The following is a 12,440-nucleotide window of genomic DNA, read 5'->3' on the forward strand; positions in this document are numbered from 1 at the left end:
AGGATCCTGGGCCTCAACCGGACGCTGCCCTCGGCCAGCAGGAGGTCGGAGTTCACCCAAGGTAACATCCCGTGCGGGCGGGCTCTCCGGCTCTCCTTCCCTCTCTTTCTATAGGCTTTTCTTGGCCTGGCTCGGACGCGGAGCCTGCGGGGCGAGGGTGGGCCTCCTTTCCAGTCGCCAGGACGGCCAGTGGCAGTTGTGCGTGGTGAGAGGCGGGGCGGAGGCCAGGACCTTCCCCGACAGCTAGGCCTGTCATTCTAGGTGGCCCTGCGGGTAGAAGAAACTCTGAAAGTTTCCAAAAGAAAGAAGTGAATTCTCTTTCTTCAGCAGGCGGAACCTTTAAAGGGCCCAGAGCCAGAGCAAGTGAGATCCAGCCCCTGGTTGCTCTTCCCCTTGGGCAGGTTAAGGTGATGGCAGTGAGGAGGTAACTGCTGCTGTGCTCGGTGCTGGTGGGCCGGGCCTGGCCCCGTGAGTTCTTCAAGCTTCACGACGTGGTTCACGGGCCTGCTGTCCAGGATTCTGTGTTCTTGGGAGACAAATGTCAAGGGAACTCGGCCTGTAGCCAGCGGCTGTGGTCATGCCCTGCACACAGAGGATATTCAGTCAATATCCACGGCACATCAGCCAGTGGCTCTTGTTTGAGTACAGAATGATTCCAGAAGTTGCCACTGGAGATACAGTGGCCCGAGGGGCTAAACAGGACCTCACAGAGCTTGGCAGCTCCAAAGATACTTCTTGTGATTGTGAAATCCTCCCTGGGCCTAGGAAATCTAGCATTTCAGTGAGGCTCTCAGGAGGACGGGAATGGAATGGATTAATCCTCGTGGGAGTAAGTGAGAATTGAGCCAGTCTCCCATTGGCTCCGGGTTTATAATTTAGTTCTAGAGTGGATCGTCTTTGGCGCCAGTGATGTGCTTACTGGTTCATGGCTAAGTGCTCCAGATTCACAGTGCATTTTGAAGTTTGTACTCTCCCAGGATTACAGCAGTGCCAATTAGATGAAACATTTAGTGAGAGAGAAAGCTAAATCTTATTAGGCTTACTGTTTACCAGGCATGGACTCCTTACACGTCTTAGGACCAGGCCACGGAGGCAGGTACTGCTGTTATTCCCAGTTTAAAGACTGAGACTTACTCAGGCAAAGCAACTGGCTTCGATCCCCACGCCAATTGTGTGGCTCAGGAGGGTTTTGAAGGTAGGTCCAGCAAACTTCCCAGCATAACTTCGTAACCTTGGACTTGAGTGAAAATGTCTGTCGCTCATCCTGTAGGTTACAGCTCACAGTAGTCAAAGAGCAGCCTGGGGGGCACTGGGGTGAGAGGAATGCATGGAGACTATCCTGGGAAAGCGGGCTACAGGAGTCCCTTTGTTATCCTCTTTGGCCGTTCATGCTCATGCCTAAAGGCCGCAGAGAAGAGGTGAACCCTTGGACCTATCTGAGGGGGCGGGAGGGCACTCCGCGTGTCCTTTGAGCTTCCTTAGGGTGCTCTTAAGAGGAAGCTGGGTGAATTCCTTAGGGTGCCTGAGCTCTTGCCGGGGTCTCCCTGGATTTGAACCCTAAGTTTCCTTAGCAGTGGAATGACATTAACAACAGGTCATTGTAATTTGTACAAGGGAAACACGTGATTCTGGGCAGGAAGTAAACCTTTAGTACGTCTTGGCTACTCCCATCACACATGAAGTGCCAAGTTTACATTGTTGGTTGCAAACCCTTCAAGCCTGAAAGATCATTTCTGCAAGTGACCAGCCTGTAACTGAAACCCGTGTATCCCGATTGCTTCATTAAGCTTCTTATCACCAGGATTCTTCTGAGATATATTTCTGTCTGTGCTCCGGGTTTTCGGTACCTTTGAGAATAATGATTCAATTCGAAGCAGAAGTTTAGTAATCCAGCGTGGCCTGCGTGGTCTCTTTGCATGCATACCTAAGTATCGAGGGGAAGAAGCCACTTCTGCCTCATGTGACTCAATTTGATGGATTAAATTCCTGAGATTATATCTCAAACAATGCCAGACCTTTGCTTGTTCTCTCTGATGCCCTTTCACACTTAGCTAAAGAAATAAATCAAGCCTGGGCTCCATAGTGAGCTCAAGGTCAGCCTGAACTCCATAATGAGACCCGGTCTCCAAACAAAAAACAAGAAACAAAGAATTCATCATGAAGGTTTTTTTAAAAAATGCTTTTTGTGGCCTCATGATAATGCAAATACCGTAATAGTTACTTGATAGGGCTGTGATGACAAGAGTCATCAGTACCAGTGCGGTATGTTTGTGTCATCCTGCAGTATAATTAGAAGATGGGTTTTCTAAAGGTAGAGTGGTGGGATTTAGCTGAGGTGTACCTTTCTCTGACGCCCTGCCTTGGTATCTTTTCATATCGGGGAGAGTAAGCAAATCCTGTGAGTAATCTAAGTATTGTTTCTGTTCTCTGATGTTTAATTCATGTTTACAAAAATAAATCCACATGTAGTGTAGATAGGCAGCCAGTCTACACTGCAAATGGAATTTGGGTCATCTCAGTTCATCTTTGCAAGCATCCCCTGCAGTAGGAACTTTTTCACCTCAGCTGCTCAAGGTCATGTGATCAGCCTGCTTCCCTGCACACATCCTCAGAGGGGCCACAAGTCTGTCTGTCTCCTCTTCCCATATCACAGCCGACTGGCACACCTGGTTCTTTAACACATGGCACAGGCTATGGCCACTGTCTTTTCAAAGAGGCGCCCACTTTACTAGAGCAGCAGAGTTACTGAATGTTACTGGGTGCCACGTGTTGTTCTGTCCTGAGAGCTGTGCTTCCGTCATCGCATTTAGTCCTAGGAAGGGTACGCAGGTGTCAGGCCTGGAGATTCTAGACAGGCATTTGATGCACAGCGCAGTGAAACCCCAACCAGACACCTTACTTAAGTCCTACAGACTTCCAGGACAGAAAAAGGCTTTGTGAGATACGAAGGGAGCTGTGAAGGAGAGCCAGATGCTGCAGTGGTTTGCTGCCCTTGGCCTCTCAGATTCTTCTTGGCTTGCAGTGGGTTATGCTTTGATTGCTGAGTATTAGAAGCTGAAAGTGAGCTGATGTGCCCACTCTCCTGAGCACTCCTCCCCTGACCTGTCTGTCTGCAGCATGACCAGAGCCCACATGAGCACTACGTGCACCTGCTGTGTCCACACAGAGGTGTCTGTTTAAAGTGCTCGGTCTCATGGCAGACACCTCACACAGCACCCCAGTGCCCCAGTGACACAGGACGCTGGAGGGCATCCATCACGGAAGAGATTAAGACTCACATCCAAAACATGGGTTCCGCTGAGTGCTTTTGCTCCGCCCTGAAGTTGAAAAGTCAAAAGAGGAGCTGTAGCAAGTCACGGTGGTTGGCCTACATCCCACTTTTGGGTCTGACATTGGTGGAGTTGATACGGTCAGCACATGGCCCAGTGCTGGCACAGGTTAGCTGGGGACAAGCGCTTGGCTGCACGATGGTGAGTTCTAGATGTTTTCCCCAAATACCAGAAGATGTAGTTGAGTGGGGTGGACCTGCCAGCGTTGCTCGGTTCGCTAGACCACTGGCTACAGGTGCAGTCCGGAGCGATCCTAGAAGATGGAAGGTGTACTCTGGAAGGGCGGGGTGGTAATCAGGTAGGGAGTGATGTGGGTAACGCAGCGCAGCACGGCACCGTCCAGCGACTGTCACTGTGCACATCACGGCCAGTTCGTAAGTGGGAGGAATAAACACGAAAGCAAGCACCAAGGGTCCTTTTTAAGAAATCATTTTGCGATGCGATTCAACTGTGAATCCATACAGAATGCAGTGCGGTGCGTCAAGCTTTACCTGTCCACATCTGGTGTCTGTCCACCATATCCCTGGACAGTTCTGCACAGTGGACACCACTGTTGTTGTAAATCGGGTGTCCCGAGGCTTGGAGGTAATGATGTTTTCCCTAGGTCACGCAGCCCATGAGCTGAGAATCTGTCCCAACACCTCTGTGGGCTTCTGAGGATGCACATTGTGTCAGCCTGGTGCAATTATGGGTGATGGCAAAACCGTACAGGTTCTGGCATGGTGCTTTCTGATTTTACCACTATGCCAACAAGCCTCGTCATGTTTTCCAATTCAGTAGCATTGATAACATCTTTATGCATAGTGGAGAGTGGAAATATCATTTACCAGTCTGAACACTCGTTCCCATGTTTCGCTTTTTAATGCAGAAACTCTAATACTTAAGATTGCCTCCCTCTCTTCCCTTCCCCTTTTTCTTCCCTCCCTTCCTCCCTCTCTCCTTCCCTCTTTCCTTCCTTTTCTCTTTTCCCCCAGAAGTAGGAATTGAATCCAGGGCCTTCACCCTAAGCTACATCCCAAGACCTTTTAATTTTTTTATTTTTGATAGTCTTGCTACGTTGCACAGGCTGGGCTGGAACTTGTGCTCATCCTGCCTCAGCCTCCCAGAGTGCTGGGATTATAGGCACAGGCCACCACTCCCGGATCCAGCTGCTCTTGTTTTTACTCTAAGCAGTCATAGGTCTGTGTGTCTGAACACCTGGTGTGTTTTCTGTCTGGCCTTGTAAAACTCTTAGATCCATACGTACAGAAGTCTCCAGACCCTGGGTGGTGTAGATGCAGGTAGATAACCTTTTAGAGCAAGATATTTTAAGGTGCTTATCTAGGACAGGACAAAGCAGACTGAGTCTGTGTAAACAAGAAGCCCCAGGCCTGCTGGTCTTTCCTGCAGCAGCTTGCCAAAGCCTCCCTCCTGGTCTGTGCAGAGCGGAGTGAGGACTCCCAGGGAGCCCATTTGGGCAGCGTTTAGCGTGGTACTATTTCTCAGGCCCAGCATGGGAGAAGCATTATGTATGCTTTATTTTTAGAATGCTGCTTTATTGCCGCAGAGCTGTCACACTGAATCAAGGTAGCCTAGCTCTGGGCATTCTGCCTGCCAGGCTCTGGATGAAAGACTGCCGTCCCCTGCACGCTTCCATTGAAATTCGCAGTAGATCCCCAGGCCTCTCTCCGTTTCCCAGCCTGCATTACCTCTCCTTACTGTGCAGCAGGACGTGTGTATTGTGCAGGGTTTGCTGCCTGCTTGGGCCCCTTGGAGCTGTGGCCCCCGGGTGAGGTGGTAGGCAGTGGGAGGGCAGCCCTGCATCTCGCATGGGTCCCGCTGGCAGGCAGGGACAGGATCCTGGAGATCTCTGACACATCAGCCCGCTTTCTCAAAACGTGCATCTGGGAGTGTCTGGCTGTGTTTGGCTTTTGAAACCATGAGTTGGAAGCATATTGTGCTCCTGATCTGAAGCGCACTGAGGCTTTTCCTTTAGCAGTCAGATCCCCTGGCTGGCCTGGTGCTGGCCCTCATCAGGGGCAATGGTTTCCTGAGCCCTGTCCTGCCCGCCACATGCCTTCACAGGCAGGCAGAGCCCAGCAACTGCTCCGGCTTTGGCTATCCATCTCTGACCCCTGTGCCTGGGATGGAGGGAGAAGCGGTTGCCACGGTAACCACAGGACATGTGCCTGACTCCACGCAGGCTCTGTGCCTGCGCCAGGACCTTGCCTGTCTTTGTTCCTTTAACAAATATTCATTGAGCACCTCCTTGTGCCAGCCACCATTCTAGTCTCGGGTCCTGTGCACAAGCTCAGTGGCCTGGGGAATTTTGTGTGTGTGTGTGGTACTGAGGATTGACCCCAAGGCCTTCACACTGAGCTACATCTCCATCCTATTGTATTCTGGGACAGAGTCTTGTGAAGTTGCTTGGGCAGGGCACAAATTGAGTCCTCCTGCCTCTCCCTCCCACAGTGCCGGCATTACAGGCAAAGTTCTAGAGAGAATCTTCCCTTCGCCGATTTCAGGAGCTAACATCTCCCATGCCCTCTCTCCGTGGAGGACTGTGGTGCACACCTGGGTCGCTCTGTTGACCACACAGCTGCAGTAGGGGCCGGACAGCCCTTCCTACCTTAATGAATGGGCAAATTTCCCAGTTTCAGATCAGGGAAGTTGTAATCAGTTCAGTTTGCTGGCATTTCCTTCTACGTGTGAAACTCTGACTGAGTACTGGAAAAAAGCACACAGTCTCTCTCATTGGAATGGCTTTGTGGTCAAGCTGAGGACAGTCAGTGCAGACCCCCTACCAAATTCTGACTCTGTCCCCTGCCGCACTGTGACCTGGGTGAGTCACCCTATCTCCCTATCCCTTGCTTTCCGTTAGTTCAGTAAGGACGGCAGTGGTGACACGTTGGTATGGTGACAGCACTTACCTCAGCCTCGAGCTAACATGGTCACCTGTGTACAACGGCGCCTCGCACAGAGTAACCCACAGATGTCACCTGCTGTTTGATTCAGGTCCTACACTGGGTTCACACGTCATGATGTTTCTGTAGATTTTCTTAATTTTGCTTGTGTCGATCAATGTGTGCTTCAACTAAATATAATGCACCTGCATTTTTTATTTAAGGAAAGTTCTTGGAATCTTTAGCAGACAATAACCTCACCATTGTGTGTGGAGGGCGAGGCACTTCGCTTTCACGATGGCATCCAGTTTTATCGCAGTCCCATCCGCCGACATTGCTGTACAGATGCAGAAACCCGCACGTGTGCCGGGGCGCACAGCGGCACTGGGCAGAGCCAGCATTGCAGGAGCCGATGTCCTCAGTCTCTGTCCCCGGGACCAGCCTGCTAGGCCTGCAGCCTGTGCCCATTTCCTGTTACTCTCTCTCCTGGACGGTGAGGATTTTGAAACTGCACGTTGCTAGGATGTCATAACTAATTTTTTCCTAGGTCTACTGGCCATGTCTTAGAACTTAGGTACAATCCGAGAACATTGAGTGATCCTAAAACCTCATCCATTTGATGAAAACTCTTGGGTGTTTGCTTTGGTCCAGACGTTTCTGAGGAACTGGCGGTACATTGATGAGGCAGTAGTGGTCCCCATCCCTGGGCCTCGAACAGCCTCCTGTTGTCCCTCCCCTCCAGGCTGGCCTCCAGTGACTGCAGCCTGGGCCTTTCCTTGCTGTGGTCCACCCAGATGTAGCCCTGGCTTCTGGTGGGGCCTTCAGCATGGAGGGCAGGAGACAGCACAGAAGTCATGACCCAGGCCGGGCTAGAGGAACCACCATGGACGGTTCCACAGGTGCTGCAGGGGAGGGAGGACAGGAGCTTCGCTTAGAGCATTAACTGCAGGGGACTAGGTAGACTGCAAAGACTTCCGGGAGAGAGAATGTCAGGGAGTAAGAGATGGGATGGGTGTAGAAAGCAGACTGTGAAAACCTTATGTTGGCAGAATTGCTCAGGAAACTGTAACTGGATCTTAAAACCTGGAGGTTGGGGTTTGGGGGTGAAATGAGGTAAATCAGTTGGAAGTACAGAGTGAGTTCGTTCATGTCCCGTGCTGTGAAGACCTTGCTGTGATCGGGAACCCATGGCTTCTTTACCTGGGAATGAGCAAGCTCCATGTCTTCCTGGACCAAGTCGCTCAGCGATCTCCGGTCACTGGGCCTTCTGGGGCACATGCGGTTGTCTGGGATTGGTTCAGTCACTACACTGCCACCCTGGGAGGCAACTCGTGTCTCTGAGTTTTTAAGTGAAGCATCCAGACAGGAAGAAGGTGGGGGTTTCTGTGCTTACAGCAGAAGTTTTTATGTAGCAGAGGCCCAGGGCAGACCTGGAAAGTCAAGAGTTCTGCCTGTGAGTCCAAAGGTTCGGAACAGGGAGGACTCTGTCTTCACAGCATAGCCGGTGGTTTAGACAGTTTGGGTCATTTGTGACTGAGAAAGTGGTTAAAACATTCTTTCCTGCTCCTTTGGTTTCACCTGACTTTTGAGGAAACAAATGGACGATATGAATTAAGCACAACCTCGAGGAAAGAAAATAAGCTGTGAAGTGAAGAAGTTATAGAAGTAAATGCCTTTACTCTTTGCTTGAAGAAGTATATTTCAAATCTTAGAAATCTTTTTTTTTCTGTTGTTTTTAGAATAATCTTATTTTTAATTGATAATAATTGTATATGTTTATGGAGCACAAATTGTGAGATTTTAATGTACGTTTATAATGTGATGTGATTAATCAGGCTAAGTGAGTCTGGAGCACCACACACAGCATTGTTTTGGGCAGCAGTGTTTAGATTCTCTCTGGTCACTTTTGAAATGCACAGTGCACCTGTCCTTATTGTCATCATTCTGTGCAACGGATCACTGAAGCTCCTTCTTCCTGTTTGTTTGTTTTTTTTTTTTATTGGTACTGAGGATCGAACTCAGGACCTTGTGCTTGTGAGGTAGGCGCTGTGCCGCTGAGCCAAATCCCTGGCCCAAGCTCGCTCTTCCGGACTCTACCTATGAACCTTTGGATCAGCATCTCCCCTTTCCCTGTCTGTCCACCTTTCCCAGACACTTGTAATGGTCACTCTGTTCTCCAGTTCTGAGTTCAGGTTCTTTAGATTCCACAGAGAAGTAAGACCATGCAGCATGTGTTTTCCCGAGCCTGGCTTTTTACTTCACCTAGCATTGCATTCTCCAGTTTCACCCATGTTGTTGTAAGTGACAGAATCACCCTTTTGAATGGTTGAATAGGATCCCATTAAATACTTATTTTTTACCCATTCATCTGACGATGGTCACCTCGCTTCCTTCCACAGCCCAGAAGTTGTGAATTATGTTGCAGTGAGCAGGGGCCATCCGTAAATACTTGTAAATCCTGTGCTTATGTAAAACCCACTCCTCCCCTACGGCTGTCACAAGTCTTGCATTCCTGATCTGACCTCTCTCATGCTTGTTAAAGTTTCTCACCTTCACCAGCTTCAGGCCAAGAGAGCATGTGCTTTTTCACTTCAGTCTAATATTTCTCAACTGCAAAATCCTCCTCTGATAAGTGCTGTAGAAAAATAGAGCTGATGGTACTTAAGTTATGACCAACACCATGGCTCCTGCTGCAGGATCACTGGGTGGTGACCACATCAGTCCGCCTTGTATACCGCGAGGGGAACACAGCATTAAGGTGTCCCTCCTGACAATGTTGGCAGTTGTGACAGAGCCCGGCTCCATCCGTTTCCCGCCACAGGGTTGCTCACAGGTTCTGACTGGCCGTGGTTTTGTGTAATGGGTCCTGACTGTCACTTCCCTTTTGTCTTGTTCACCAAGATTCTTGGAACTTGGTGCATGCGATGGAAAGGACTTGGGATTCTGAGCTCAGGACATTTTAAGCTACTGTGGCTCAGGGATGGATGTGGATGGACAGACATTCACAGCTTCCCCGAATGTGCTCAGCCTTCACCTGCAGCTTGGCAGAGCGAAGTGCGTTTCATACACCTGGCAAAGAAGATTGTGAGGCTCATTTCTTCCCGGTTAGTTTCCACGTCCATCTTTTCAGAAGAACATCTTCTTTTTGCTTGTGAATAGAAAACAACTTGGGAAATCAAAATTCAGGGGAGATATTCAGATACCAGAAAGAAAAAAAGTCTCCCTGGCAAGCCTCATTTTTTAAGACAGCTGTGTAACCTTTAATTCACAAGAACACCCACGGATCTTTTAAAACCTGCTTTCTCACTGCTCTGACAGTTAGAATTTTATCTCTTCGCCGTTGAAATCTCCCTGGAGAGCACAGCACTGCATCATTTTGACAAACTCGAATGCAAAGAGATGAATGCATCTTGGCCCGAAACACTTCAGGGGAAGTTGCTTTAACCAGGTGCCCATTTTTAGAGGCTATTTTTCTGTCATCACTTCAGATCTGTCAAAGTTCATTTAGTTCTTTGAAAAGCCATGCTTTAGAGGAAGTGGAATTCTCGGGGTGATAGCTCCCCCGCGCCGAGCTGGGCAGCCTTGCTGACCATGGTGAGAGAATTGATGGTTTAAAGCAGAGAAATGGCAAAGGAAATCCAGTAAGCTCAGAGGCTCGAAACTAGCCAAGATGGCCCAACCCTATTTTTGTTTTGTAAACTAGGAATGTTTTCACAATTAGCATGACACTTGAAAATCATATGAAGTTCCAACTTCAGTGATCGTAATAAATTGTATTGGAATAATCCCGATCAGTTCCTCGTATTGATCTATGACTGCTTTTGTGCCATAGTGACGTGAAGGTGAGCAGGGAGAGAGAGGAACAGCTGCACATGCAGACTGCCTGGTCCTCAAGGTCTAAAATAGCCCCAATTGTCCTCTGAGAGGTTGGCTGGGTGACTGCCTCCAAATCACAGAAGTACTTGGTCATCAGATCGGTATTTATGATACAGTACTTAGTGAAGTGGTCATGATGATCGATAAATGCAAGATGATCCCAAAATATTTCTTTGCTTAATTTTTATTTTCCCTAGTAGAAATGTAAGCTCATGAAATCAAAGGTACTTGACATTTATTTATTTATGCATTTAGCCTGAGGCTCTAGAGCAGTGCTTGACATGAAGTAATTGCTTAATAAACAGAAACGGTCAGTTGTAGACTGATGAGTTACAAGATTGTATTATATATATTATTTAGTCATTAGAAAACATTTCTGGGAGATGCATCTGTGTTAGACACCAAGTTGAGAATTATGTTTTTATTTTTTCCTGTCTTTAATTAACAGATAAATCAAACATGAAAATTTGACATATTATTGGAGTACCATATGATGTTTTAATACATGTATACGTTGTGTAATGCTTAAATCACATTAAACAATCTGCCACATCTACCATTACATGGTAGGTGACTACAGCTAACAATTACATACACGTATATTTCAGAAAGTTAGACGAAAGGGTTCTGAATATTTTCACCATGAAGAAATGATAAAAATGCATAGAGTAAATTTTCAGTGTGCGTAATTTCATTCGATCCTAACAGTATATGAAGGGACTCTATCGACCTCATCTTGTGTAAGAGGAAAACAAGACTTCAAGAGGTTGTAGAACTGTTCTGCCATCACAAGGCTAAGAAGTTGATGACTGGTTTTCAGAAGATCTGGGATTATTCCAGTCTGGGCTTTCACCACAAGCTATGCAGTTCTCATTTTTTAAATTGTGGGAATCCATTTATATATTCCAGTGAGAATAAAAGTTATGCGAAATACAATGGAGGTAAATATGTAAGCAGCAGAAGGAATTATGGGTTATAGCTGAGTTTGGTTTTCTTAGCTATACATTTTTCTCATGTTTCCTAAAGAAGCAATTTGCTTTTACAAGGGGCAGAGGGGGAGAGAGGCCAGAAGGTTCCGGTTGTTTATGTAGAGCAGTTCTTTGTTCTGAGAGAGCTCTGTGTGAATTGTTGTGCAGGCCGGAGCACTGATTTGTGTAGTTGGGATTCAGGTTAGCTTTCAGATCCTTTCATTCCCTCTCCCTGGGGATGCAAAGTGCTCTCGGTGCCTGACGCGCAGAGCAGACTCTGATGCACAGAGCTTCCTGGTGGTCTTTCTCAAATGTGTGTGGTGTGGGCCTTTGAAACCCGAGGCGTGCTCCTGTTCCTATCTGGTCACACTTGCCCCAACCTGTCTTCTGCCTGGGATAGTCTGGCTTTGCTTGAAATTTATTCCCTCTTTATTTAACTGGCACAGTATTTCAGGTATAAATGTTCAACATGATCGTATATCCAAGGAAATGATGAGGTCTTCACGGCCCCAAGTCATTTAGTAAGGTGAAAGGCAGTAGAAAGGAAAGAGGTGATGCTACAAACAAAATTCTCCAGTGACAGCTCATGTTTCCTCCTCTTTCTCTCGTCATTGCCTGTCAATATTTTGTGTAGTGCGAAGGACTCTGCATTCCCTGACCTAACTTCCCAGGCAAAAGAGAAAGCAGTTTTTCTGAAATGCGGTGATTAAAATAATTAAGTGAATGCTGTTAAAATCATTAAAGTGAGGGCACTACCACCTTCCAAAACATTTAAGAAGATGACTTTTCTATAGAGAACTCCACAAAAAACAAGTAACAAAGATGGTGATAAAAGTTCATAGCAAGGTGAAGAAAGTTAAAGGTTGAGAACATTTGAGTCTATTTAAAAGGGATTTAAAAATGCTTGAGACATGTCTGGGCATTCCAGCCATAATTTCCGTGACCTCTGCTGTTTGGGCCTGTAAGGACAGAGATTGGTGCACCTTTTTCTCTCACAGCATCTTACTGACTTCTGAGTTGTAAGCAAGTTCCTCAGCCTCATCTCTCTGTAACTTTATTTGGCAGAAGTAAATGCTGTGTCAGACTGAAGTGCTGTTCAATGTGTCTTATCTGGTCTTTCCTGTTTTTAAGATGACTTCGCGTGGCTTGTCATTTTTACTCAGTTTAGCAATGAAAGAATTTGCATTTCTAACTTATCAGGAGTGAGCGAGACACAAACAAGCTGAGGGAAAAGCGTCATCCATGCAGACGCATGGCTGCATATACTCGGCGATTTTGTGTGTGGATAAATGATCCATTACCAAGAGCACTGCTGGGCATGCACAGTTTCTATAAAAAAATTTAAAAATTCTTTGGAGATTATAGTGATCAGTATAAACCATGCA

General features: G+C 47.4%; 1 protein-coding gene across 1 annotated transcript in view; it reads left to right on the plus strand.

Moving 5' to 3' along the window:
* The window catches only part of Gask1b (golgi associated kinase 1B), a gene marked incomplete at its 5' end in the record, with an annotated part of 40,508 nt that continues 28,068 nt past the window's right edge, over window positions 1-12,440 (plus strand). Inside the window, one exon of the mRNA XM_010628007.3 lies at window positions 1-61. Coding sequence (XP_010626309.1) covers window positions 1-61 — 61 coding nt within the window. The remainder of the gene's footprint in view (window positions 62-12,440) is intronic.

The sequence above is a fragment of the Fukomys damarensis genome, unplaced genomic scaffold, assembly GCF_012274545.1.
Source record: "Fukomys damarensis isolate Sample0158 unplaced genomic scaffold, DMR_v1.0_HiC HiC_scaffold_38, whole genome shotgun sequence".
NCBI classification, from domain to species: Eukaryota; Metazoa; Chordata; class Mammalia; order Rodentia; family Bathyergidae; genus Fukomys; species Fukomys damarensis.